The sequence below is a fragment of the Myxocyprinus asiaticus genome, chromosome 9 (assembly GCF_019703515.2).
Source record: "Myxocyprinus asiaticus isolate MX2 ecotype Aquarium Trade chromosome 9, UBuf_Myxa_2, whole genome shotgun sequence".
NCBI lineage: Eukaryota > Metazoa > Chordata > Actinopteri > Cypriniformes > Catostomidae > Myxocyprinus > Myxocyprinus asiaticus.
In genome coordinates this window covers 14,840,033-14,864,880 of record NC_059352.1, presented here as the reverse complement: position 1 = coordinate 14,864,880, position 24,848 = coordinate 14,840,033, and the positions used below count along the sequence as shown (strand labels likewise).

Below are 24,848 nucleotides of genomic sequence, written 5' to 3'. Positions count from 1 at the left end.
ATATATATATATTTTTTTTTTTTTTTTAAACTTACTGGCTACTCCATGTTTTTATAATGTGATTTGGCATTTCTGGTTGGTTATGATTTTATGGTTAATAACTCACATTATCTCTAGTTCTTTAAACAAAATAGTTCCTTTTAAGACAAATCACTTTAAAACTTAGAATGACCAGTTATGATCCATCCAGTTAAGATCCATCTTTTCTTCAAGTGTTATGAGTGTCATCAACAGTATTGTCATTTCTGCATGCATAGTTTGCTATGTAAGGCCTTAGCTTTTTCAGACTGCACTGTAGTCTTCATGACATCAAAAATTCATGAAAAATATGTTAATAAACCTATTTAATATTAACGGTTGCTTCTCTTCCCACCACTGTGCTCCAGAGAATGTTGCTAACCTAGCTACACCTGCTAAAAAACTGGAACACGTCATCCACCTGGCAGAGTTAATCATAGAGGTTCTCCAACAAAACCAGGACCATCACGCAGAGGTGAGTCAGGTCTATCTCTCTCTTTCTCTCCCATTCACTTTCTTTTTTTATCTAGCCAATGAGTTTATTCTGTGAATATAGCATTGTCTTAAAGGACTTAAAGGTCACCTCTCAAATAAGAACAGCTGTCCATTTGGCACAATACAGTTTGTAAAACTGAAGTGAATTAGTAAAGCAGCAAGAGTTCACTCTCACATGAGATCCAGTTTCTCAACCACTTTCCCTGGATCTATACACTAAAAGGCAGGCCCAGAATACAGATTGTTTCTTTTTAACCAGATGTTAGACAAATTCCTTTGAAATGCCTTTGAAAAAAAGAAGGAACACTGAAGATGCATTATAAATAGAGAGCCAAGTAGGGTTTCCAACCAATAATAATTGGTTGCATGTTACAGCAGTTAACTACTTATTCCAAGCTGCAATTTAAAGTATTAGGTAATCCATGGTCTTCCTAAGATTTATAGATTTACTGTATCTTTCTGAATATGCTTAACAGGCTGCGGTCACAAGTACAGGAGACCAGTCGGTACAGTATCATGTTTCTTTTTTTCCTTAAGTTGTCATCACATAGTGTACCTTTTCCCTCAAGCATGTCGCTCACACAGATAAGGGCTTTTCTGTTATGTCGGGTGGATGGGGCAGTTGAAAGAAGATGCTTAAATAATGTGTTGGAGTTAAAGAGATGGTTTTAACAAGAGAAGTGTTTAGTTTTGGTCTCCTGGATTTCTAGGAAATTATTTTTTCAAACTGATGAGCAAAGGAAATTAGCTTTAACACTTAATCTTTAAAGGGATTGTATACCCCAAAATGAAAATTCTATAATCGTTTACTCAGGTTTCAAACCTGTATGAATTTCTTTATTCCGTTGAACACAAAAGGAGAAGTTTTGAAGAATGTTCTCTTGCACACAATGAAAGCAATCTACTTTCATTGAATGGAAATGTGCAGCTTCGACATTCTGCCATAAATAACTTCTTTTGTGTTCCATTGAGGAAAGAAAGTCACACAGGTTTTGAAAGACATGAGGGTGATTAAATGATGACAGCATTTTCATTTTTGGTGAACTATTCCTTTAAGAGTTAAGAGACTCACACAAATCTTACCGTAGCCAGTTTGCACTAAACCATCTTTCACACATAACACCAATAATAATGAATTCATCATCCAAAATTTGTAAATAATAAACAATTGGTGCACACATTAACATTTGCACATACTTCACTCTTCATGTTTTTCTCACCATTCAATCCATTTGCAGGGAAAAGAGGTATGTGGTCAAACTGAATGCAACGAAAAAGCCCCTTACTGCCTTGTGCATGAGCTATGAAAGAGTTCCCTTTCCCTGTAATTTCCTGTTACTCACGATATGAGAGAATTTATTTCCACATCTGACATGGGCATCTTAATTCCTCAGCTTTGTGCCTGTCAACTTTCCCTTCAAAGTTCTTGTAAGGCTTGCATCCCCACTGGCAAGGTTATCCTTCTGCATGATTTTGCTTCCAGGGGGGATGTTTATATATTTACCCACCGCACCACTTGTTGTCAACCTAACTTTTGCAATTAGTTATTTTCCCTTTCCCTAAAGTTTCTTTAGTGTACATTCCAAAGTTGGAGTTCAAACTCCCTCTGAAGGACCAAACCAATGTCATAACCCTCTTTCCAGGACTTCTATTGCCGATTGAAGTTAAAGGATTAGTTCACCCCAAAATACAAATTCTATCATCATTTACTCACCCTCATGTCACTCCAAACCCATATGACTTCCGTGGAACACAACAGTTTGAAATATGTACTTATCGCTCATTTACATGCTATCACAATGAATGGGGACTGGATACTTTAAAGGGACTTCAAAAAGGATGCAAAGTATCATAAAGTAGTCCATATTACTTGTGCACTATATAAGTCTTCTGAAGCCATACTATGGCTTTGCATAAAAAAAATAGACTGAAATTTAAGTCATTATTCACTGAAAATCTTGACATCCGCTTTAGCTCTCCATGGCATATTGATGACAGGTCATCATATGGCTTCAAAAAACTTAGAATATATTGTGCACGAATTGTATGGACCACTTTTATAATGTTTTTATGGTGCTTTTGTTTCCTTTTTGAAGCTTGAAAGTTTCAGTAACCATTCAATGTAATCGCACAGAAAAGAGCGACTAGTAGATTGTTCAAAATATCTCCTTTTATGTACCACAGAAGAAATAATGTCATACAGGTTTTGAATGAAATGAGGGTAAGTAAATAGTGAGATAATTATTATTATTATTATTATTATTATTATTCATTTATTTATTTATTTTTTGGATTAACTATCCCTTTAAATATATAGTTTATATAAAACATCTTACTTAGCATCTTACACAACCTTATGACCAATGTAGTATTTTCAGTAGTTAATTATGAAGCGTGCAGGTTATTGAAATGGCATGTTTAGACTTAAGGCTTGCAGTTCCTTTGCTGAGTGGATTTGGGGCAAAATGTTGTGGGGCTTATTGAAGCTGTCGGTTTAGAGGGGTAAAAAAGGACATAGCATGCAGCCAGAGGGAAGGATTAAGCCTCTTAAAAGGCTGATCGGTTCACTGAATAGGTTTATCACTGATCAGTTTTTTTAATTAGAAGAAATTTGTTTCACGCCAAGACTACAAGCAAGCCTGATTGATCTAAGAAACTCCAGATCAATATCCCAATACAGGCCCAAAATTTATTATCACTTTAAGAGATAAAAGCACAGTATCTAATAAATATTTAGTCATACTGTATACATCAAGTTCTCTTTGCCAAAAGCTTGCTTGCAGTCTGAATCAGGGACCGCAATGTTGCATGTTTGCGAGACACATTCCCATCCCAAGGTTAGGGATGCTGTGATGTGAACAGTTGAACTACATCTTCCATTTGGAGGGCAAAAGCATGCAGGGATTTCTACTTCGCTTGCATGACAACTGCACCTCCTCTGGCATTTTGACTTCACTGGCAAATGACCTGATAGTTGGAAGATTGTTCTAAAATTGAGTGACCTCTGGTCACATGTACAGACATTTGCAACACAAGATTTAAGGTGTATTCTATAAGACTATTTTAGAACTGAATGTCTGGCTCTCTTACTAAAGGTGTTTTAGTTTCCCTTATTTGGATTAACATATTTACTTTTAGAGGGTCTCAGAATTCTTGAGATATACAACCTTATAAGTGAAATACTTTTCACAATATTTAGACTTTGTTTTAGAATATGTATTGTAAGTTGTCTGTGTTGCAAATTTATAAATCGTTTAAAGTAGGTTTTAAAGTCCATGATGTTAAACTTATCACCTTTAATCTTGTAAACTGGTTACTTGAATGCCTTATAAATGTAATGAACATAATGACCACATGGAATGTTGATTTACTATCTACAGTATATCTATACCTTTATTTATATATATATATATATATATATATATATATATATATATATATATATATATATATATATATATATATATATATACACATACACACACACACACACACACAGTACTGTGCAAAAGTCTTAGACACATAAGATGTTTCACAAAAACATTTGTCTTAAGATGGTTATTTATATCTGCTACTTTAGTGTGTCAATAGGAAATATACATTTTATACTCCCAAACATTCCTTTTGCAAATAGAATAGAATAGAATAGAAGAACAGGGAGCCCTGCAACAGATGGCATGTCCCTCACAGAGCCCCCCACTGAACATCGGGTCAGTCTGTGATTACACAAAGAGACAGAGACAGTAATTGAGACAGCCTAAATAAATAAAAGAACTGTGGTGAATTCTCCAAGAAGCTTGGAACATCCTATCTGCCAACAACCAAGAAAAACTGTGTCCAGGTGTAAGTAGGAGAATTGGTGCTGTTTTGAAGGCAAGTGTTCACACCAAATATTGATTTAGCTTTTTTATGTTTACTGGACTTTGTATGACGTTAATTGATTAATGAAAACTATTTATGTCATTATTTTTTTAAGAAATCCTCGCTTTGAAAGTTTTTCACAAGTGCCTAAAACTTTTGCACAGTACTGTATATATATATATATATATATATATATATATATATATATATATATACCAGCAACATTTGTTCAACATTTCAAATAAAGAGCCATTTTGTTAATAATACACTTACCAAGTATAATACATGAAATCTGTATTTCACATGGCAGACACTAAATCATTTTACTGAATTTTTCTTGGCTGAGCTTGCCTTATACAGTCTTAATTTCTAGCTCTCTCTGTCTTTTTCCATTCTTTCTTCCTTTACTGGACATTCAAGGCCTTCGCATGGTGGTCAGACCTGATGACGGAACATGCTGAGAACTTCCTGTCCTTGTATGGTGTGGATATGGATGCTGCCCTTGAGATCCAGTCTCCTGAAAGCTGGGACAGTTTCCCACTCTTTCAGCTTCTTAATGATTTCCTCCGTACCGACTGTAAGCACATCTTGCAACATCTTGAGTTCTGAAAATAAATATCATTGCCAGCAGTGTTGGGGAGTAACTAAATAAAAGTAGCGGCAGTTGCTCAGTTGTTTTCAAAACACAGTAGCTTTTTCAGTAACGTGCTACATTAGCAGTAGCAATTTATCATGACAAATGGCTACATCTCCGTTTTCATGCCACATGCCACGCGCTCTTGTAAACTGTCCTCTTTCTCGTATATAGCGTTGAAAAGTCTGATTCATTCTAGAAAATCATTAGTTTGGACAGCTCATGTAAATGATCTGCTTAAAAAAATTATTCACAGCATATACACAGCATTTTAGGTCTTCTTGTTTTGTAAAATATTTAGTTATATACTGCTATTCGTTGTTATGTTTTCAAGTTTTGAAGTTGTATTTAGTGTTAATATATAGTATCTGTTTAATGCACTCACACTAATTTGTTTATTCATGAGATTGCTCATTCAGTGCTAATAAGGTTACCACTTTGGCCCAGAAAATTCCTGGACACCTGATCAGTGACCGAAAAATCTATTGCTGGTTCACACTGAACATTTAAATGTTTTAAAATGTTTAAATATGTATGTATTAAAAAAAATAAAAAATAAAAAAATAAATAAAATAAATGTACATAAACATTCCCTCAAAAAATATTTTCAAGATTTACAGCATTTTCGTAAAAAAAAAACAAAAAAAACATCGTAACAAATTTTCAGCAAATTGAATTGAGTAATCTTTAAGAAAATTCAGTAAAAAAATCTTAGATATTTTAAGTTTTACTAGTTTATTTTAATTGGGGATCACAAAATTCAATTTGATGGAAATTTGTTATGAAATTGGAATGTGTAAATCTTAAAAATAGGCTTTTTTTTTGCGTGTGTGTGTGTTGGACATTATAAACCTAAGAGATCTTGCAGTAATGGAAGGGCATTCCTTTTTTTGGACATGTTTTCCAGAACATTAAAGCATCATATTACAAAAGTGAAAAACCTTAATTATCTGGAAAAACCAGTTCACTAAAATGAATCTGATTTTCTTATGATTCATTATGGGTATGTTGATTCTCCTCCTTGCATTATGTGCTTATACACAAGGGTTCATATGTGTGAATGCGTTGGGAAAATATTGAAATTTCGGGACTTTTTGCGTCCTGGAACGAGAATATAATTTTTCCATGACCAAAAACCGGGACAATCTTTGAAATTCTTGGATGGGTGGCAACCCTAATTGCAAAATACTCATTGTTTTTGTACCAGAAAAATACAGCTCTTATTAAACTACAATTGAATCATCAGATAGTTATATATTAAAAAAGATTTTAGCTCCTTAATTAGCCAGACTGACCCCATGCTGATGAAAATGGTCTGTGCTTGTCGAAATTCAAGCCACTGCCCCCAGTGGCCGAAGCTGGAAGTGTTGTTGAACGTCTGTGCACGTTTAAGCTCCAGTTTGCAAAGCCCACAGAGTGGTGCCAAAAGCAAGTTATAAAGTGAGTTATATTTTTAGTTGTAAATGATGTAATAATAACCTTACACCCATACCCCATCTAACCGTCAGTGGAGTAATTATTTAATTTTAGTGGGTAAATGCAACCTCCAATTCGCGCTCATCATTGTTTATGTGAAATGTATTACTTACTGGTTTCCATGGACCAGAACCAGTATCTCTGAGGTTGCTCACACAACATTCCATCAGTCAAATTACAAAAGGTAAACACATTTGGATTTACGCAAAAATGTCTGATCGGAGATGGCACTTATCAGTAATTTGGCAGAATTGGGTTGCTGTCATGGTACAGGAACATTCAGTAGCAACAAGTTGATTTCTTGTGTGATCATGTAGCTAACTACTATTTTTAAAGAGTAGCTTGACTGTAGTTGAACTGCGTTCATTTATGAGTGGCTTGTAGCTCAGCAAGCTACAGTTTCTAGTTACAGTTACAGTTTTCTAAGTAGCTTCCCCAACACTGGTCGCCACACTGCACTTATAATGTTTTTATAATATAAAAGCTTATAATGTAAACATTTAATTTTTTATGTTTGTGTCTCTATTTTTGTAGATCATCTTTGTAACGGAAAGTTTCACAAACATCTGCAGGACCTGTACGCCCCTCTTGTGGTGCGATATGTGGATCTCATGGAGTCCTCCATCGCTCAGTCCATTCACAGGGGATTTGAGCGGGAGTCATGGGAACCTGTAAAGTAAGACACCACTTTCTCAACAAAGTGGGCGGTGACTATTTTCTTTTTCGATGCTTTTTGGCCTTTCAGGACAAAAACATCAAATAATATACAAAGAATATAAAATGATTCAAATATGTGTGATAGGCATATCCCCATCCCAAGGTATGATGGTCTCCATAAAAACAATGCAGTTATTCAATAAGGTTATTTTATCCAGTTAGTATTCTTTGGTGAAATACAAAACCATGTCAATGGAACCATAATAAACAATTTTTTTTATTAATAACTAATGCTAGTTTTAAGAAGATTCTCTTTAACTATTCCTAATATAAGATGGCTGCCAAACATCAGAGGAGTCCACAATCAATCAGGATAGACTGAAGACAGTGTCTTGCAGGTTTTCATCTTTTTGTGTGTGTGTGTGTGTGTGTGTGTGTGTGTGTGTGTGTGTGTGTGTGTGTGTGTGTGTGTGTGTGAACTAACCCTCATATTGTGCACTTTAAACAAAATGCTTTTTATGTCCTAATCAATTGTTCTGTCGTGCTTGATTTTAGTTTGCATGTTGATTTTAATGATTTCATGCCAGTCCCCATTGAACAGATGACATTATTTAGATGAAGTGTCATCTTTAGAAAAGATAGAGTCTATACAATTGTTACATACTTACAGAATATTCTTCTGTCTATTCAACTGATGCCCCTTGAGAAATATGCCTTAAATATCAATATAGTTTCTCTCATTTCTTATTTGTCTGTTGTGTATGTGTGAAACCTCATCACTGTTCCTAAATATTCGAGCTGCTATTTATTCCTGCTGTTGAAAAATTCTGCTTTTACTTACTTTATATATATATATACTGTATATGTGCTGTTGTCGATATTATTGACCATGAGTTTCTTTCTACTCAGGTCTTCTGTTTAAATGTGCTTTAGATTCCCTCCCTACATTTATTGAACTGTTTTTGTTTGTCTGCTGTTTATGTCTAAAGATGGTCTTCTCCATTTCTCAGTTTCTCTCTTTTTTTTTGTACTGTATGTCTTACATTTCTTATTTGCAGCATTCCACACTGCCACTGTTATGGATTTTTTTTCCTTCTTTTTTTTTTTTGTCTGTTTCTGCAGGAGTTTAACAAGTAATCTGCCCAATGTGAATCTACCAAATGTGAACCTCCAAATTCCCAAAGTACCAAATCTTCCCGTGCCAGTAGCAGGACTATCTGTTAACCTTCCACAAATGCCTAGCTTTTCCACTCCGTCCTGGATGGCTGCTATTTATGACTCTGAGTGTGTATTCAATGCATTTACCTGAGATCTGATGCCTTTAAAAGTCTTCTTGGCATGAAAATATTTTCTGGCAGTTAAGTATTATTGTATTGGGAAATAATGGTCCAAATTGTCAACATTTAACAGACATATAAATGATGTGAGGAATGACTATATCAGGCTTTCCGTCTTATGGCAAACATTAGGATAACTATAGGGCGAGAAGAATTGCCTCTAAAATCATTCTCATGTCAAGTAGCCTGCAAAGGATTCCAGACAGGCTCGTGTGATTTGTTTATTTGAAATGAGAACTGAAAAGCTCTTCATTTTCCTCAATGTGCATGCCATTGAGGTTGGACTGAGGTGGTGAGATCTGAATTGCAACCCAAACCTACAGTCAAGCAATACAATCCAGTTATAATCCCATTCAATGATTTCTTTGCATTCACATAAGATAAGATCTCTCAAATCTAAAGTTAGATAATTTTCTTTCTGTTCTTTAAGGATCTGGTAAGTTTTGTCCCAATTATTTGTCTTTCAATATGCTGTCAATACAAAAATGTCCTAATTCACCTACTGTATATCCTAATCAAGGCCATTTTAGTCTATATTTGGTTACTGTTTTACTTGCTTTGGTATCTACCTTCTAAAGGTTCTTGCATTAATTATGCTGATACATTGGGGTTTGTTGAATTGGTATAATCATCAGGCAAGTTTCTGGACAATACTTCCAAACTCTGAGGCTGATGTATGGTCCAAGAAACAAGGGACATCATTGGGGTTTAGTTTTGTGTGGAAGGTACCATTGGGTGTGCGTTGGTGGAACTCCCTGCCTGGTCGTAGCTCTGTCATTGCGTTGGTAGCTGATGCTCTGAAGTAGATGTTACTTCAGTGTAGCTGGCATCCAAGAAACTAGCCCCCATAGAGTTCAAACATCAGAGTTGGCTTCTTTTTCAACAAATATGCATGATCACATTTGCATTGAGTAGATGATCACCAAATCTGAGCCATTTACATAATGAAATTCGAAGACCTTTTAGATAGATCTACATTAGTTTGCAACACAGTTCACACTTAACTTAGCAATGCCACGAAGAAGAAGATATCTGTCACTCTAATGTTATAACTCTTCCCTGGACCTTATGGCACTTCCCCTCCCATTCCAACTATTTCTACTCAGGATGGCAGCGTCCTCAGAGTCAACTGCATGATGTGTTTTTGTCTCGGGAGCTCTGTTAGCATCTGTGGGCATGGGTGGTGAGAGAGAGCCTGATCTTCCCTGTTTTTCCTTTTTTGACTTTGCCTTTTACTTACCAAATCAGTGTATATTTTTTCTCTATCGTTCCATATTATATCCAGAAAATAATATTGCATGTTTAGAACCTCTTTAACATTAAATGTTAATAAGAGCACTAGCCTGATCATAAAGACCCCATGAAATAAAAATTGGAGTTTTGGGGCCTTTAGACCATGTCTTTACAGCCATTAATGTGCTGGTGTATTCCTAAAAAAATGAAGAAATTTTTTTTTTGCAGATATACACATTTAAAATGTACAATCTTTCTATAACTGAAAATTGGGCCAAAACTGTAAACGAATCATCATGTCCAGAGGGGCATATACACATTTTTGTTAAATCAAAAGATTTCTAGAATGAAAATCAGAAGTTACTACTTCCATGCCTTCTCTCACCAGGCCATTCCTAACCAATAATCATGAAAATGTGCAAGATTATTGATGTTTTGGAAATGCACATGTCTGATTTTTTTACCATTCACTAATTGTGTGATCTCATTCCCTTTAAATTAAACAAACCAGTTCTGAGGGTCAAACTTTGGGTCCACCAGTTGGTGTATGGTTAAAATAATGGCAATATGGAAAATAACTACTTAAATAAAGTATTCCTCTTATTAGCTGTTTGACCTTGAACCTTGACCTCTATCTTACTGTTCCTGGTAGCAATGGCTCGGGGACATCAGAAGATCTGTTCTGGAAGCTGGATGCCCTCCAGACCTTCATCAGAGACCTAAACTGGCCTGAAGAAGAGTTTGCCAAGCACTTGGACAACCGGATGAAACTCATGTCGAGTGATATGATCGAGACAAGTGTCAAACGGTACGTGCCTGATTGTGTTTGTTTTACCTTGCAAGAACCTCCTGAAAAAATTGTTTATCTGTACTAAACAGGCTCAAAATGCTTTATGGTACACATTGAAGATTTGAAACATCTTCTTAGACCTAAAAAGGAAAATTCCATGTAAGAAATGACTCAACTTCTTCACACCCTGTGCTGATCAACAGCACCAAGGGAGCATTTGAATCCAAGCTGGCCAAAAGCAGCCGTTCCACAGACTTCCGCATCCCACTGTCCTTATGCACCATGTTCAATGTGATGGTGGATGCCAAGGACCAGTCTGCTAAACTGTGTGCAATGGAGATGGGTCAGGAGGTAATTATAAAAAAACGTTGTAAGATTTTTGTGATATTTAAAAGTCCCAGTACAAATTTGTCTATGCACACTTATAGTAGGAGTCCTAGAAACCAAGTACATAACCCATCTGATCCTTTATTTCAGCAGTGGTTTGTTTGTTATCGTAATTGATTTTTGGGGATTTTATTATCATTATATTATTTTAATCCCTGACATTGTATACGGATTTTGGACACCTCCACACTAATCTGTTTTTGTTTGTACATTTACTTCAGTCTCAGCCAGAGTTCGGTAATTAATGGGGGCTTTGGGCAAAAATGCCACTGAAGTGACAAAAATGCCACAGAAACTCAAAATGTAGTGGCAAAAAATTACCTTAATGAATTCCGTCCTGTTAATATTTTGTTTTTTGTTTTTATTTTTTTATATTTCCTCATATTTAAAGGTGCTATAAGTAAGATTGACAACAAGCATTTGAAATGGGTACTAAATTCAAAATATTGGAGAGTTGTCTGCCCCGACCCAGACTCGAAGCTCATGCGGGTTGCCAGAATGTTGACACGAATTCTGGGCCTTAAGCTGTCTCCATCTTCCAAAGGCATCTCCAATAGTTATCCTTGTTTTACTACGCCTCTGGTCATGGTGGTTTTTAGATGGATGGTGAGGCTTTTTAGGTCGGGTGGAATCTGTTATCTCTGATCCAGTTCATTTGCTGGCTTCCATGGCTGCAGCATGCAGTGTTGTTTGCATGCAAACTTGTTTCAAATCTGGCAACCCAGCGGTGCCTAAATACTATTGGTGAGTGGGCAGTGGGCGGGATCACACAGGCCAAAACATAAACAGAAATTCCGGCCTGCAATGGAAACTTCAAAGTAGAATACACTGGAGAAGCCAGTGTTTCAACTTAGCATGTTTTCTAATTCTCTAATGACATATTATGGTCATTTTATGATTTAGTACAGTATTACATATAGCACCTTTAATTCTAAGCATAATTTGTATTATCATAAAATATGAGTTGATGCTAATTTTAATGTATAGGTAAAAGCCCTTAAATATTTCCTCATTTAAATCCAAGCCTAATATGTTTTATCATAAAATATGGGTTGATGCTGATTTACATTTATAGGTAAAAGCCCTAATTAATTAGGAATTAATTTTAATAAAAGTATTTATGTTTTTTATTGAAGTATTTTACAAAAAAGGCAACACACAGTGTTATAATAGAGGTCAAAAAAATGCCCCTAAAAATCAGATACTAGGGGCAAAAATGCTGGTTTCAGCATTTTGTAGCAGCATGCAAACGTACAAATGTAAATATTCAGGGTTGACCAACCTCATGCTGTAAAGAAGTGTTAACTTGCAGCAAGTAATATAACATTTTGAATGTATTGCTAGTTTTATGTACCTTAGCATTCAATTTGAAATCTGGCTCATTCGGAAACTCCAGTCCAGTCATGCCTTCTATTTCTGCCCAGACTAACCTGAGGTTTAAACAGTTACTGAACAAATTCAAGCTAATGATATATGCATGGTACATTCTTGTGCATGAAGTGTTCAAATTGTGCATTGTTTAAATCTGTTTCCACCTTTTAGAAACAATACCATTCTCAAATTGATGAACTTATTGAAGAGAGTGTAAAAGACATGATTTCCCATTTGGTGGCAAAGGTATGTTTTCAGAATATGGTTGTTATTTTTAAAGGATACTTTTTAGTAAATGTTTATTTTTATTTATTTTTTATTAAATTGTTTGTTTTTTGAGTTGTTGTTAAATCAGTTATGTTTTCATCTCACTTGAATAGTTTGTCGCGATTCTGGAGAGTGTACTTGCCAAGATCTCTAGGTATGATGAAGGAACTCTGTTCTCGTCCTTCCTCTCCTTTACGGTAAGAACAAGCTCTTTTAAATGTATTTATTGGTTTTAAATGTAATTTAAGTGCACTAAGTAATGTTTTGTTAGTTTGACTGGCTCTTATTTGTCTTCCTTTGTCTTACTAAACAACAAATGTGACATTGAACACTGACACTTATCTGCCTGGATGCAGTATTGTGCAAAAGCAAATGTAGCATTGTTGAAATACCCTGTTCTTAGGCATATTTGTCACCCATGAGTAATTTATTATGTAACTGAAAGTGTCCATCATCTGTGCATTTATTTCAAAGAAAACATTTTTTTTTGTCTTCTTAATCTGTCATCAAAATATAATAAATTGCTCTGCCTCTTTTTAGCTGCCGTCACCGATCCCTCTTATTTTTCGCTTATTTTATCCCTCCTGTCATATAGAGACCACTAAATTCTCACTCTACATTTTTTCTTATTGATTATCCTGTTTGATTTGGTAATATTTTATGAAAGTAAAATGTGTTGTGAATGCCATTTTATTTTTACTTTAAACATACCAAAGTACTATTCATTTATTTAAGTCCAAAACTTGTTTGAGTGGAAAAAATTACTGTGTAACTTTAAGGCAGGGTGGGTTGCACTTTTTATTTTGAGTAAGGAAGCATATGAGTCAAATCTGTTATTGTTTTCAGGTGAAAGCAGCATCAAAGTATGTGGATGTTCCTGTAAGTAGACTTTTAGAAATTCAATATACTTTCCCCTATTTTTTTTTTTTTTTTTTTTAAGGGATAGTTCACCTAAAAATGAAAATCCTGTCATCATGTACTCATCTTCATGTTGTTCCAAACCCGTATGATGTTCATTCTTCTATGGAACACAAAAGGCAATGTTAGACAGAATGTTAGCCTCAGTCACCGTTCACTTTAATTGTATGGAGAAAAAAATGTACAACAAAATTAAAGGTGACTGAGGCTGAGGCTTACAAATTAGCTAACATCTGCTTTTGTAACAAAAGTGACAGAAATGTACATTTTGGGTGAACTATCCCTTTTATTCAAAAGCCTTTTGTGCAAAATTAACTCGCTCTTTCTCTGATCCCCCTTCAACAGAAACCAGGGATGGACGTTGCTGATGGCTATGTGACCTTTGTCCGTCACTCTCAGGACATTCTGAGAGATAAGGTCAATGAGGAGGTGTATATAGAGAGATTATTTGATGTAAGTAAGATGCCGAAGCCTACCTACAGAACAAAGGAGGGCCCATCCAAAATGTGGCAAAACAATGGGGCATTTGAGGGATAAGTCACATTTTGAGTGCTAAGCCTTCGAGACCTTACATCCAGACACATAAGGCCAATCATGACCTGAAGCTTTCAGTCAGCTCCCTAATGTCTCATTGCTGTGACTTCCTGTTCCAGCTCTCTGTGCTCTGGTGTTTCATTGGCCACAATGCATTGGACCTTTGTGCTCTGGTGTTGTGTTAGCTAATGTTCATTAGACTTTTTTGCTCACAGCGGTTTCTTGTTTAAGAGGCAAAGTGTCACCACTACCACCAAGTGGATTATTTATAAGACAGTGCTCTTAAAAGAATGAGTGAGGGAATTTTACTTTAAAGGAATAGTACACCCAAATATTTAAATTCTCTTATCATTTACTCACCCTCCTGCCATCCAAGATGTGTATGTTTTCTTTCTTCTGCTGAACACAAAGATTTTTAGAAAAATATCTCAGCTCTGTTGTTCCATACAATGCAAGTGAATGGTGGCCAGAATTTTGAAGGTCCAAAAGCACATAGAGATAGCATAAAAGTAATCCACATGACTTCAGTGGTTAAATCCATATCTTCAGAAGCGATGTGATAAGTGTGGGTGAGAAACAGATCAATATTTAAGTCCTTTTTTTTTTTACCATAAGTCTCCACTTTCATTTTCTTCTTTTGTTTTTGGAAACTTGTATTCTTTGTGCATATTGCCACCTACTAGGCAGGAAGGATAATTGATAGAAAAAAGTTACTTCAATTAAAATCGATTTGTTTCTCACCCACACCTTTCATATAACTTCTGAATATACAGATTTAACCACTGGAGTCATATGGATTAATTTTATGCTATCTTTATGTGCTTTTTGGACCTTCAGAGTGCTGGCCACCGTTCACTTGAATTGAAAGGACCTACAGAGCTGAGATATTTTTCTAAAAATCTATGCTTGTGTTCAGCAGAAGAAAGAAAGTCATACACATGGAACTGCATGAGGGTGAGTAAATGATGAGATCATTTTCCTTTTGGTTGAACGATCACTTTAAACCCGAAATGAGATATTCCTTTTTTTTTTCTTTTTTTATTTTAAATAAAACTAAATCTGAAGTTTACACTGCAAAACTAAATTTCTTAATCAGTATTTTTTTCTTGTTTCGCTGTTAAAGTATCTTCAAACAAGATACATTTGGTATGCAAAATAACATAACATACTTTGACTTGTTATAAGAGACTTATCTTAAATTAAGTTCATTCTTGTTAGCCCTTTGGCATATTATTATTATTATTATTTTATTTTATTTATTTTTTTATTTATTTTTAAGCACAATTTTAATCATATTTAGTGAGGTTTATGCTTAAATAAGAAAAAAAATATTTAACAAAGGGATAAGAAAGACTTAATTCAAGACATATTCTCTGAAAACAAATCTATTTATCGTACAAAATTTTGATTATCAACCATATTCATCTTGTTTCATGGATGATCTAGAAATTTTACTGGAAAACAAGATAAAAATACTTTCTAATAAACTCTTTAAAATGAGTTTTGCACTGTGAACACAGGAGCCAGAATGGAAATAACAGGACCGATTTGAAATAATAACTAATAAAGAGCATAAGAGAGCACTGTTCGATTTAGAAAAATAATCCTTTGTGATTTTGTGAACATGTGTCTTCGTTACACCGTGGCATACATGTGTGTTTATATATTTTTTTTAAATGTAATAGATGTGTGGACCAGTGGTTATGTTTTGGATACATATTGATGTGTGTGCGTGAGGGTTTGTCAAAGATGTTTTTTAATAAAGTTTTTGTTATCTTTTATTTTTAATTTTATTAGTGTGTATTGTATGTGCGTGTACGAGTATTTGGATGTGTGTCATACCACACTGTAGTGAGCCATACATTTTGGTCTATTATTGCGATAAGTGTGTATGTCTGTGTGAGTGTCTGAGTCTTAGGAATTTGTATTAAGTAACCCTTTTGCAGATTCACTGGCTTGTGATTTGTACATTTGTGTCACACATCTTATGCATGCCTGTTGAATCTCTGTTTGTTTTTTTATCATTTAATGTGGTGCTTTTTATTGTGCATCATGTTTTTTTTATTATTTCTTTGTAAAAATACATCTAACTTCTAACCTAAAAAGACCCACATTGAATCTGGCAGGATTTCTCCTGTTTTCACGCTATAGTTAAAACACTGTCTTCGCAAGAATTCAGTCCAAACCAATCACTATCAGTGAGAGGCACAGCACTTGAAGATACTTGGAGGCATGAAATCAATTATTAAAACAGGAAAATCTGTAAAGACAGCTGCCATAAAGAAAATGCGTTAATGGCAAATTAACGAATAGCAGAGAGCAACATGAACGTTTGTAATTGTTACAATTTACAGAGTTGCCTCTGGAACATGTCGCTTAGCTTTGACTACATTCTCGCTTGGTTAGTTCCATCGTACAGACTGAGACTATGAAAGTTTGTAAGATTCAACGTGGTCTTGTGAGGTCAGTTGTCAAAAGACATATTCAGCTTCAAAAACAATTACCACAACTTATTGATGTTATGTACTAATTTAACTTTTAAAATTAATTTACATCAATTGCAAAGGCAAGCAACACGATTACTATTGCTCATAGGGTTAGGGGTTTTTCATGGAGTGTATCCTCATCCCACACTGTTTTGCTACAGACATGAATGATACAGTACCTTTCAGAAGTCTTTTTCAAAGCGATTGAACTCAATGATAAAGCAAGCACTGACCTCCTAAAAATGTTGTGACTGTGGCAAAATTTTTGCAAAATTATATTACATGGATCCTTACACATTGACACTCGCAGATATGTAGCCCTCCAAGCTGAATATCTCTCTCTGCATCATGTGCAGTCTGAACAGTGAACTGCAATTTCAAGGTGTTTTTTGGATGATGCAACTTGTGTTACAGATTTTGGTTGCATGCAGCTACACTTGAATTGTATGTATGTATTTTTTCATTTCATACTCCCCTTCCTTTAAACACTTTGTACTCACATTATCCTAACCCAACATCCTAAGAAAACATCCCAACTCATTCTGCATTCCTTTTAGGACAAAGTGGAACTTATCTCTAAATGTCCTGCTGTTTGATCACATTCTGTCTAGTGGCATGAGTTTTAATCAAATAATCTACCTGTGTACATCTTCTAGCATGACCCACCTCTTGAAAATCCAACCTCATGCACACACACACACACAGCTCTCTGCCCAATACACTCACCTGCACTCTGCATGCACTGCACGCTCTGACCAGTCAACTCTTTGAAGTGGACAGGTGAAAAAAGGAATCACTGATCAAACAACAAATATCCTTAATAAAACTAAAGCAATCTGATTTTTAAGTAATTTCATTCAGATTGTCACAAATCAGATTTACTATGAATAAATCCAGGAATACCTTAAACATTGATTGGCAGGCCACTGTGGCTTAAATCAATCTGTATGCACCATGTCCAGTGACTGTAACCTCTTGAACTCAAAGTAGCCCACTTCAAAACTCCCAGATCTATCTATTCACTTCATAGGATGCAGCACTCCTCTTTCTAGATGATAGTTTGTACATCATCCATTGAACCACAAATGTGCTGTTCTCTTTGAACTACAAGTAAGATTTTATCCGTGCATTTGGAGAATTCTGAACATGCATGGTACTCAGATTTAGAGAACATTTTCATACTGTATAATGTAGAAATGGTTTAAGATAACAGTACAACACACCTTTGCCTGCAAATGCCTTATTCTCAGTTTTTTTTTTTTTTTTTATTCTTTTTTTTTTTAATTATTAGCTGTATTCCTTGAAGTATGATTAAGTTGTGTGATTGCACAACTTTAGAATTTTTCCTTTTGGGGACTATAGAGTTTGCATTAAGGTAGTGATTCCCAACCGGGGGTACGTAAGCAGGTTCCGGGGGTATGCGAAAATAATCAGATTTTGTTATGTTGAACCTATAAAACAAAATGTATGTCTTAATATAAAAATAATAGGGATTAGGGATCTTAAAATCCAAAAATTCATTTTTTTCTACTCAGTGCGAAAGTCAGCACCGACCTGCAGCAACCTGCGTGTTGAGAGTAAAAGTTTGGTTTGACTCATTTCATGTAATGTGTGTCCAAAGACGAGATCCACGCAAATTTGTCATTGAAATAATGTCTCTTTTAATACCCTTTCTGTTTTTTACAGTTAGTTGTTGATCAAAAACAACAAAAAATAAACATTTAATTCTAATCACACATAGCACGGATGTGGATGCCATTAAACTCACACAAAACACTTCTGTCAGACGCTTACTTCTCTGCTGAACTACCGCCATTCTTAAATGTACAATAATGTTGTAGCACTTGTTCCACATATCATTGTAAATACTTCTACATAGAACAAAATATGTGTTGATGGAATACATTTAATTTGTACATTTCTAAAAAGCTAAAATGTGACCAAATAATAGTATACAATTTGTAAAATTAATATTTCATAATGCACCAAGTTAGGAGGTGCCTTGTTTAGTTAACAGCATTAGCATTTAAGCAAAATAAACATTAAAACTAAAATATACTCAAATTAATCAGAATTGAATCCAAATCAGAATCTAATCCAGAGCTTGTGAATCAGAATCAAATTGGAAAATCTTTATAAATTCTCGGCCCTAATAGGGATGTCAATAGATCAAAACCATACTCACTGATCAATAATAAAAAATGTTAATGATAACATTAAATGGTGTGTAGTCTTTAATACACATCTTTGTTTTTGTGTCGATGAAGGGGTACTTGAGCCTTACTGATGGTGCTGTGGGCTTAAGGCAAAAAAAAAGTTGGGAAACACTGCTTTAGGGCTTAAAGGGATAGTTCACCAAAAAATAAAATTCTGTCAACATTTTTTCACACTCATGTTGTTCCAAACCCATATGATGTTTATTGGCAGTATGTTACTCTCAGTCAGTATTCACTTTCATTGCATTTTTTTGTACATACAATGAAAGTGATGGTGACTAAGACAGTCATTCTGCCTAACATCTCCTTGCAAGTCATATGTGTTTTGAACAACAATAAATTATGAAAGAATCTTTATTTTTGGGTGAACTGTAGCTGCTTTTCCACCATCAGGCCGAACTGATCTCGTTGCGAAACCATGCCGTTTCATGTCAATCCAGGCCAGTTGGCACGGTTACGGTTTCTTTTCCCACTGTGGTGCTTGAATATACGTAACAAATACCACAGCTCGCGACGGCATGTGAACTAAACATTGGAGCGAGCGCACTATGGAGGATGATCACATATTCCAGTTCTTAGGACTGCTTTTCCTCCTGGTTTTAACTCTGCTAAAGCACAATAAAGACTGTTCCCATGTTGCAAAAAGGAAAACAAAGAGAAAAGGGTGAGAGGTTTACCATCATTTGCTGAAGGGTTGTGCATGTCACCAGATACGAACACACAGAAAGGGAAACATTCCCAGACTAGCTAAAAATAACATTTATTAACAAAATATTATGCGAGTAATATAATTATATATTAAATTAGTTTTAATAAGCTAACTAGCGTAATCTACCTCCCTGACACAAAAGGCGTGTAGAAAAATAACGTACTACACTAGTTCTTCATAATTATTAAATCATGAAGATACACCAAACATACACAATTTTATTAACCTCACCAACGCGAACTTTGTCAGCTACCTAGAAACAATAGTTACCTTGGTGTTGGCAAATTGACAATCGTGAGTCGCCACGTACTAAAGCCATTCCACCAGCATGGTTGAGCACGGTTAGCTAAACATACCGAGAAATCTGTGCTGAGAACAGATTGTAATCGTGCCGTGCCAAACCATGCTCAAGTGGAAATGCTACAGAAACCGTTTGGCTTGATAGTGGAAAATTGATTGACTTTATACCTTTTAATGATAACATGAATAACTGTTCTCTAGAGCTTTTTTTAAACTAGCATGGTTAATGGTAACAGAGGAAAAAGCACTTAAATTCATCTGCTTCAATCTTTTGAATTCTTTAAAAAGCCAAATAATTTTTTATCTGAATAAGATTCGAGCTTATCTGGATAACCAAGATTTTTATTGAAGTCATTTGAAACTTGGGTTTTGGGCTTAGCTGTATAAATGTAGGGCAGATAGGTGTTTTTGTTATTAATATTGCAACTTCCTAATGCATGAGTTATTTTTTCAGATAGTTGTATTGCTGGCTTTTGAAATTTATTTCAATTGTCTGACTAACCTTGGTTCTAAGTGAGGGTGTGAATGTGTAAATGTTGGTATCAGTTGTGTGTACAGTACTGTATGTGTGTATGAATGGAGTGTGTGGGTTTGTGTGCCCACATTTGAGTGATTTTTGTTTATTGAAGTCTGTCTGTCCACAGTGTGGCTGTTATGTTTACACGTATGTCTACACATGATGGTCTTTTGCATGCATTTGTTTGTCTGTCTGTGTTTTGCTGGAGAATGCTGTGTTTTTGTGCTTTGCAGCAATGGTACACAGCCACTATGAATCTGCTGGCAACCTGGCTGACTGAACGGATGGACCAACAGCTTCATGTCTATCAACTCAAAATCCTCATCAGGATCGTTAAGGTATTTCTTTCTCACTTAGCAATATTTTAGGGACTTACAAGGAAAACAAATGTTTCCCAATAACATAAGGTTACTAATATAGTTTTCTAGCTTTCAGAGGCAAACAATTCCAAGAGTATTTATGGAACAAATGTGTCTGACATTAAATGCATTTAAGAGAGTATTATACCATTTGCTATCTCTCATTCTTGTAGAAGAAATACCGAGATTTTAGGCTGCAAGGCGTTCTTGACACTACACTGAACAGCAAGTCATACGATACAGTACGGAACCGGCTCACCCTAGAAGAAGCCACTGCCTCCGTCAGGGAGGGAGGCATGCAGGGCATCTCGATGAAGGACAGCGATGAGGAAGACGAGGAGGATGACTAGAGCATCGAGCCATCTGGTGCCGCCACCACCCTGAACCTGACCTGTCTATCGAACCCTACCCTACCCCAACACTTTAAACTTAGCCTGATAAAGTAAGATGCATGTAACGACTCTGATTCCCAGTTAGCCACTCTAGGATCTTCCCCCATCAGCTCGAATTGCCCACAAACAAAGCTAAAAATATAATAAAAATCTAATAATTGTACTGTGCAAAAAGAAAGTTGCAAAGAGTTTGATTGGCAATTTAGCTGTGTCATAATATAATAAAGAACAATAAATTAGCACCAATTTTTGAACTCATTTATTTGAGGAATTTGTTTCTATGTGTTCCTAAGCAATATGGAGTACCATTTGTTTGATAATGTCGAGTGAGATTATTAGGTGTCTCCCTGTCCAATGCGATAACATATATGGCGCTTCTTTGACGTTCTCTTACAAAAATTAATGGTACATTGTTGTGAAGATGAGTGTATGGACCCTCTTCTTTGTCTTGTCTGTTTTTAAAGTGGATGACAACTGCTTAAAATCTAAAAAAAAAAAAAAAAAAAAAGAACTTCTGTATTTAAGTTTAAAACTGTTTACTGTAAATGTCTTATGTGTCTGCACATTTTCATAGTACATTTTATTTTCTTTCTTTGTGTCAAGGCTCTGTGACCCTATGTTGCAAACATCCAACTAGGCATTGTCTCACAGGCATCTTAAAATGAAATGAATTGGTATTCTAGAAATGCAATATCCTCATACCTCCATTTTGATATCTTGTTGGAGACTTCTTTTAATTAGATGTCGGACATGACAAAAAAAAAAAAAAAAAAAAGCTATATTTTTGGTTCAGTTTCACTTTTACAGAGGATCTCTCTCGCTCTCTTTTTTAAGTTTGTATGTCCAAGTAAAGTCATTCTTTTTATTTTAGTAGATCTGTTGAGATAGATATGTGCCATTTTTTTTGGGTCTCACTATTGTTTTGTACATATGATGCTGTACATTGCATTCTGAGCCATCGCTGCATGCCTGTGGGATCCACTTTCTCCAAAAGCATTTTGTTTTTCTGTGTCAATTAGCTGGTGGATTCATTCTTGCGTTTGCCTTATCAAAGCCAACAGTTGTAATATGCAAGAGCTGTGGCTTCTCAATAAAGATAACATGATGTACTAATATACTGGTAGATCTTGTCCCTTGTTTGTTTTCAGCTGTGGTCCTTGAATCCTGGTGTTTTGCCGAAACTTGACTCCCTTGATTGGTCTGTATCCCTTAAGCCCATCCCTACACCCTTAAACATAAGAGAGTGAAAAATCTATATCCAATTTGGTGAAGTTCAATTAAAGGTGCACTAAATATTTTACCAAAGATTTATACCTAAAGAAACAAAACTGTTATGTTCTACTTAAGGTCCCTCATGGTGCTCACTTTTTCTTGGTCATAGTCAACAAATACATCTTGAATAGAGTCTTTATTGGGGTAAGTGACAACTTGCATTTGTACGATGCTGTACCCACGCCGATAGGTGTCAGTAAAAAGTCAGACATCACTGTCATATCAGCCACCAGTGATACAGCACAAAAAACATTTGCACCTTCAAATATAGGCCTTTCTGTTATGATGAGGCCCAGATGGAATCTGCATTCTATTTCTTTTTTCCTTTTTTGCATTTTTTGCTCTGATTATGGTGTGAAATTCCATGCAGATTCTGTGCGTGCCTGGTTATGACTTTAAACACTTAATAAATGAGAGGTAAATGTATTTAATGCATAAAGACTTAACATAAATAATTTAGTCTAGGGAGGAACATTTGTAGTCAGTGCCTCCGATCATTTAACTGTGATCCCTGTACGCATAGAGACGACAGTGGTTTTCTGGCTTGTGAGGCTAAAGGAAACTGGCCGTCTGCTGTTTTTCCACTTTGAGTTTTGGGACTGGGGAAAATGCGGTGTGAAGATTTGACCACATGTTATCAGTGAGCCACTCCATTACATATTTTAAGTAAAAGGCTACTTTACCTCAAGCTACACATTCTGTATAATTATAGGATATACATGCATGTACTATAAGTTGTTTTGGATAAAAGCATATGCCAAATGCATAAATGTAATATTCCATTTTATAATACCATGTCTGATAAAATGTTGACCCTACTCCTCACAGTCCTGTAAGGAACAGGTGGATGCCATCCTTTTCCTGTTCTTCTTCACTGACTGTGGCTCCTTTGAGGATCTTTCAAATCAGATATCACGGATCACAGAACCCTCAGATCGAGTGGTTAAGTTAGTGGTTGGCACCAAGTATCCTTCAAATTTACCAATAAATGTTGGTGAATTAGTATTAATACATTGCTCTTCCTGGGAACATTTAAATGCACTGTAATGTCATTGTCATTTTATTGTCATAGACCTTAATGGTTTAGATTTGATTTGTTTATGCACACAGACATGACAGTTTCAAGAAGTGTGGGGTACTTCCTGTGTTTCGTGTGGGAGGTGATGTAAGCGCAGGGCTTGGTGAGGTAGCACCCCTCCTAAATGCCCTTACAGAAAACCTGTGGTATCGGAACTGGATAGCTGCTTCATCTGTCTCCATCTGCCCACAGGCTGACCCCAGAGAAACAGGCTCAGAAATCATTGCATAGTCTTCTCTCATAGATTTACCTGTTTATATGGTTCAACAGCTAAGAAATTTCTCATTATAAGGAAAAAGTCATGTATTCAGAGTTATTTCTTGTGTCCTTTACATATTTTCATATTTCTAGGCTGATATGCACTATTATGGAAATATAAATGTTTGTCAACATAACTATTGTTTTCTAAATACCTGTCGTTTTACTAGTAATCTCATTTGTGTCAGATAAGCACAAATATCTGTCAAGAAATCATCTTTCAAATAGTAAACAAAAATGCCACAAAAAGGCTTACAGTTTCATGAACTTTTCAGCAAACAAAACATGCAAAAGGCATTGATAAACAGATTCATAATTAAGATTTTGTATGGGGTTTTGCACGAAAAATTGGCAAAATCTGCTTTCATAATTAAATTAATTGATGTTAAGTACATTGTGCAACTACAGGCTTAAAGCTTTTGACCCAATAAAATACTTGAATTATTTTTAAAATATGTTTATTAAATACTTAACATAATGCAAGTATAATTTAAAATAAAAGACTCTTAATTTGGCGCTAAGGTAAAAGGTTTAGTTTATTTTGCCTATCTTTTCAACACAGAATTGTATGAGGTTATTGGTGGAGGTTACAATCCCTTCTTCTGGTGAAAACTCACTTAAAGGTGCAATATGTAATATATTTACTGTTCTAAAGCATAAAATTATCATAATATGTTATCAGAGGTTTAGGAAACATGCTAAATTGAAATACTGGCTTCTCTGAAAACAATGCTACAGCCAGTATATTCTACTTTGAAATTTCTACTTGTGTTTTGGCCTTTGTGATCCCGTAGTTAGCAGGCAAACAGCGTGCTACAGCCATGGAAGCCAGCAATACATCTATCTAACATTGACAGAGTTATAAAAAATCCACATGAGCTGATTTATAATTTTTTTTTATTACAGAGTAAGGCTCGTCGCTTGCCATTGTCAGTTTGCTCGTTCCTGTTGCGTGTCTTCAACCTGTCAACTCGCGTGAGTTTGGAGTCTGGGGAGGAGGGGGCGGGAGAGACAACTCTCTCCAATATTTTGAATTTGGACTGCAGTATCCATTTTAAACGCTTGATCTCAATGTTACATATTGCTCTTATAAATCTACTGTTAATATGTAAATATTCCCCACAGTGTAGATTTCCCCTATTAACACAAATGTTCAGGGTTATTTTTACAAAGTATTGTGATCTTTTTACGCAATACATTTATGTTAGCAAAATTTGTTTTCAGACGTCTACACATCAATGGGACTTTTAACAAAACTCACCGTTGAATCCCTGCTTGCCATT

The 24,848-nt window shown here is 35.4% G+C and overlaps 1 protein-coding gene and 1 pseudogene across 6 annotated transcripts in view; both read left to right on the top strand.

The window, feature by feature from the left end:
* The window catches only part of LOC127446569 (calcium-dependent secretion activator 1-like), a 165,354-nt gene extending 143,282 nt beyond the window's left edge, over positions 1-22,072 (top strand). For 4 of the 6 annotated variants that reach the window (XM_051707591.1, XM_051707590.1, XM_051707587.1 and 1 more), the window contains 13 exons: positions 387-493; positions 990-1,019; positions 4,795-4,951; positions 7,019-7,160; positions 8,264-8,425; positions 10,364-10,519; positions 10,705-10,852; positions 12,431-12,505; positions 12,640-12,723; positions 13,373-13,405; positions 13,790-13,897; positions 20,440-20,544; positions 20,739-22,072. In XM_051707591.1, the coding sequence (XP_051563551.1) occupies positions 387-493; positions 990-1,019; positions 4,795-4,951; positions 7,019-7,160; positions 8,264-8,425; positions 10,364-10,519; positions 10,705-10,852; positions 12,431-12,505; positions 12,640-12,723; positions 13,373-13,405; positions 13,790-13,897; positions 20,440-20,544; positions 20,739-20,915 (1,484 nt within the window). In that variant the 3' untranslated portion in view covers positions 20,916-22,072. The remainder of the gene's footprint in view (positions 1-386; positions 494-989; positions 1,020-4,794; positions 4,952-7,018; positions 7,161-8,263; positions 8,426-10,363; positions 10,520-10,704; positions 10,853-12,430; positions 12,506-12,639; positions 12,724-13,372; positions 13,406-13,789; positions 13,898-20,439; positions 20,545-20,738) is intronic. The other 2 variants (XM_051707592.1, XM_051707589.1) reach the window with 1 other exon arrangement.
* Positions 22,073-22,639: 567 nt separating this feature from the next.
* Positions 22,640-23,538, top strand: LOC127446412 (ciliogenesis and planar polarity effector 2-like; annotated as a pseudogene).
* The last annotated feature ends 1,310 nt before the right edge of the window (positions 23,539-24,848 follow it).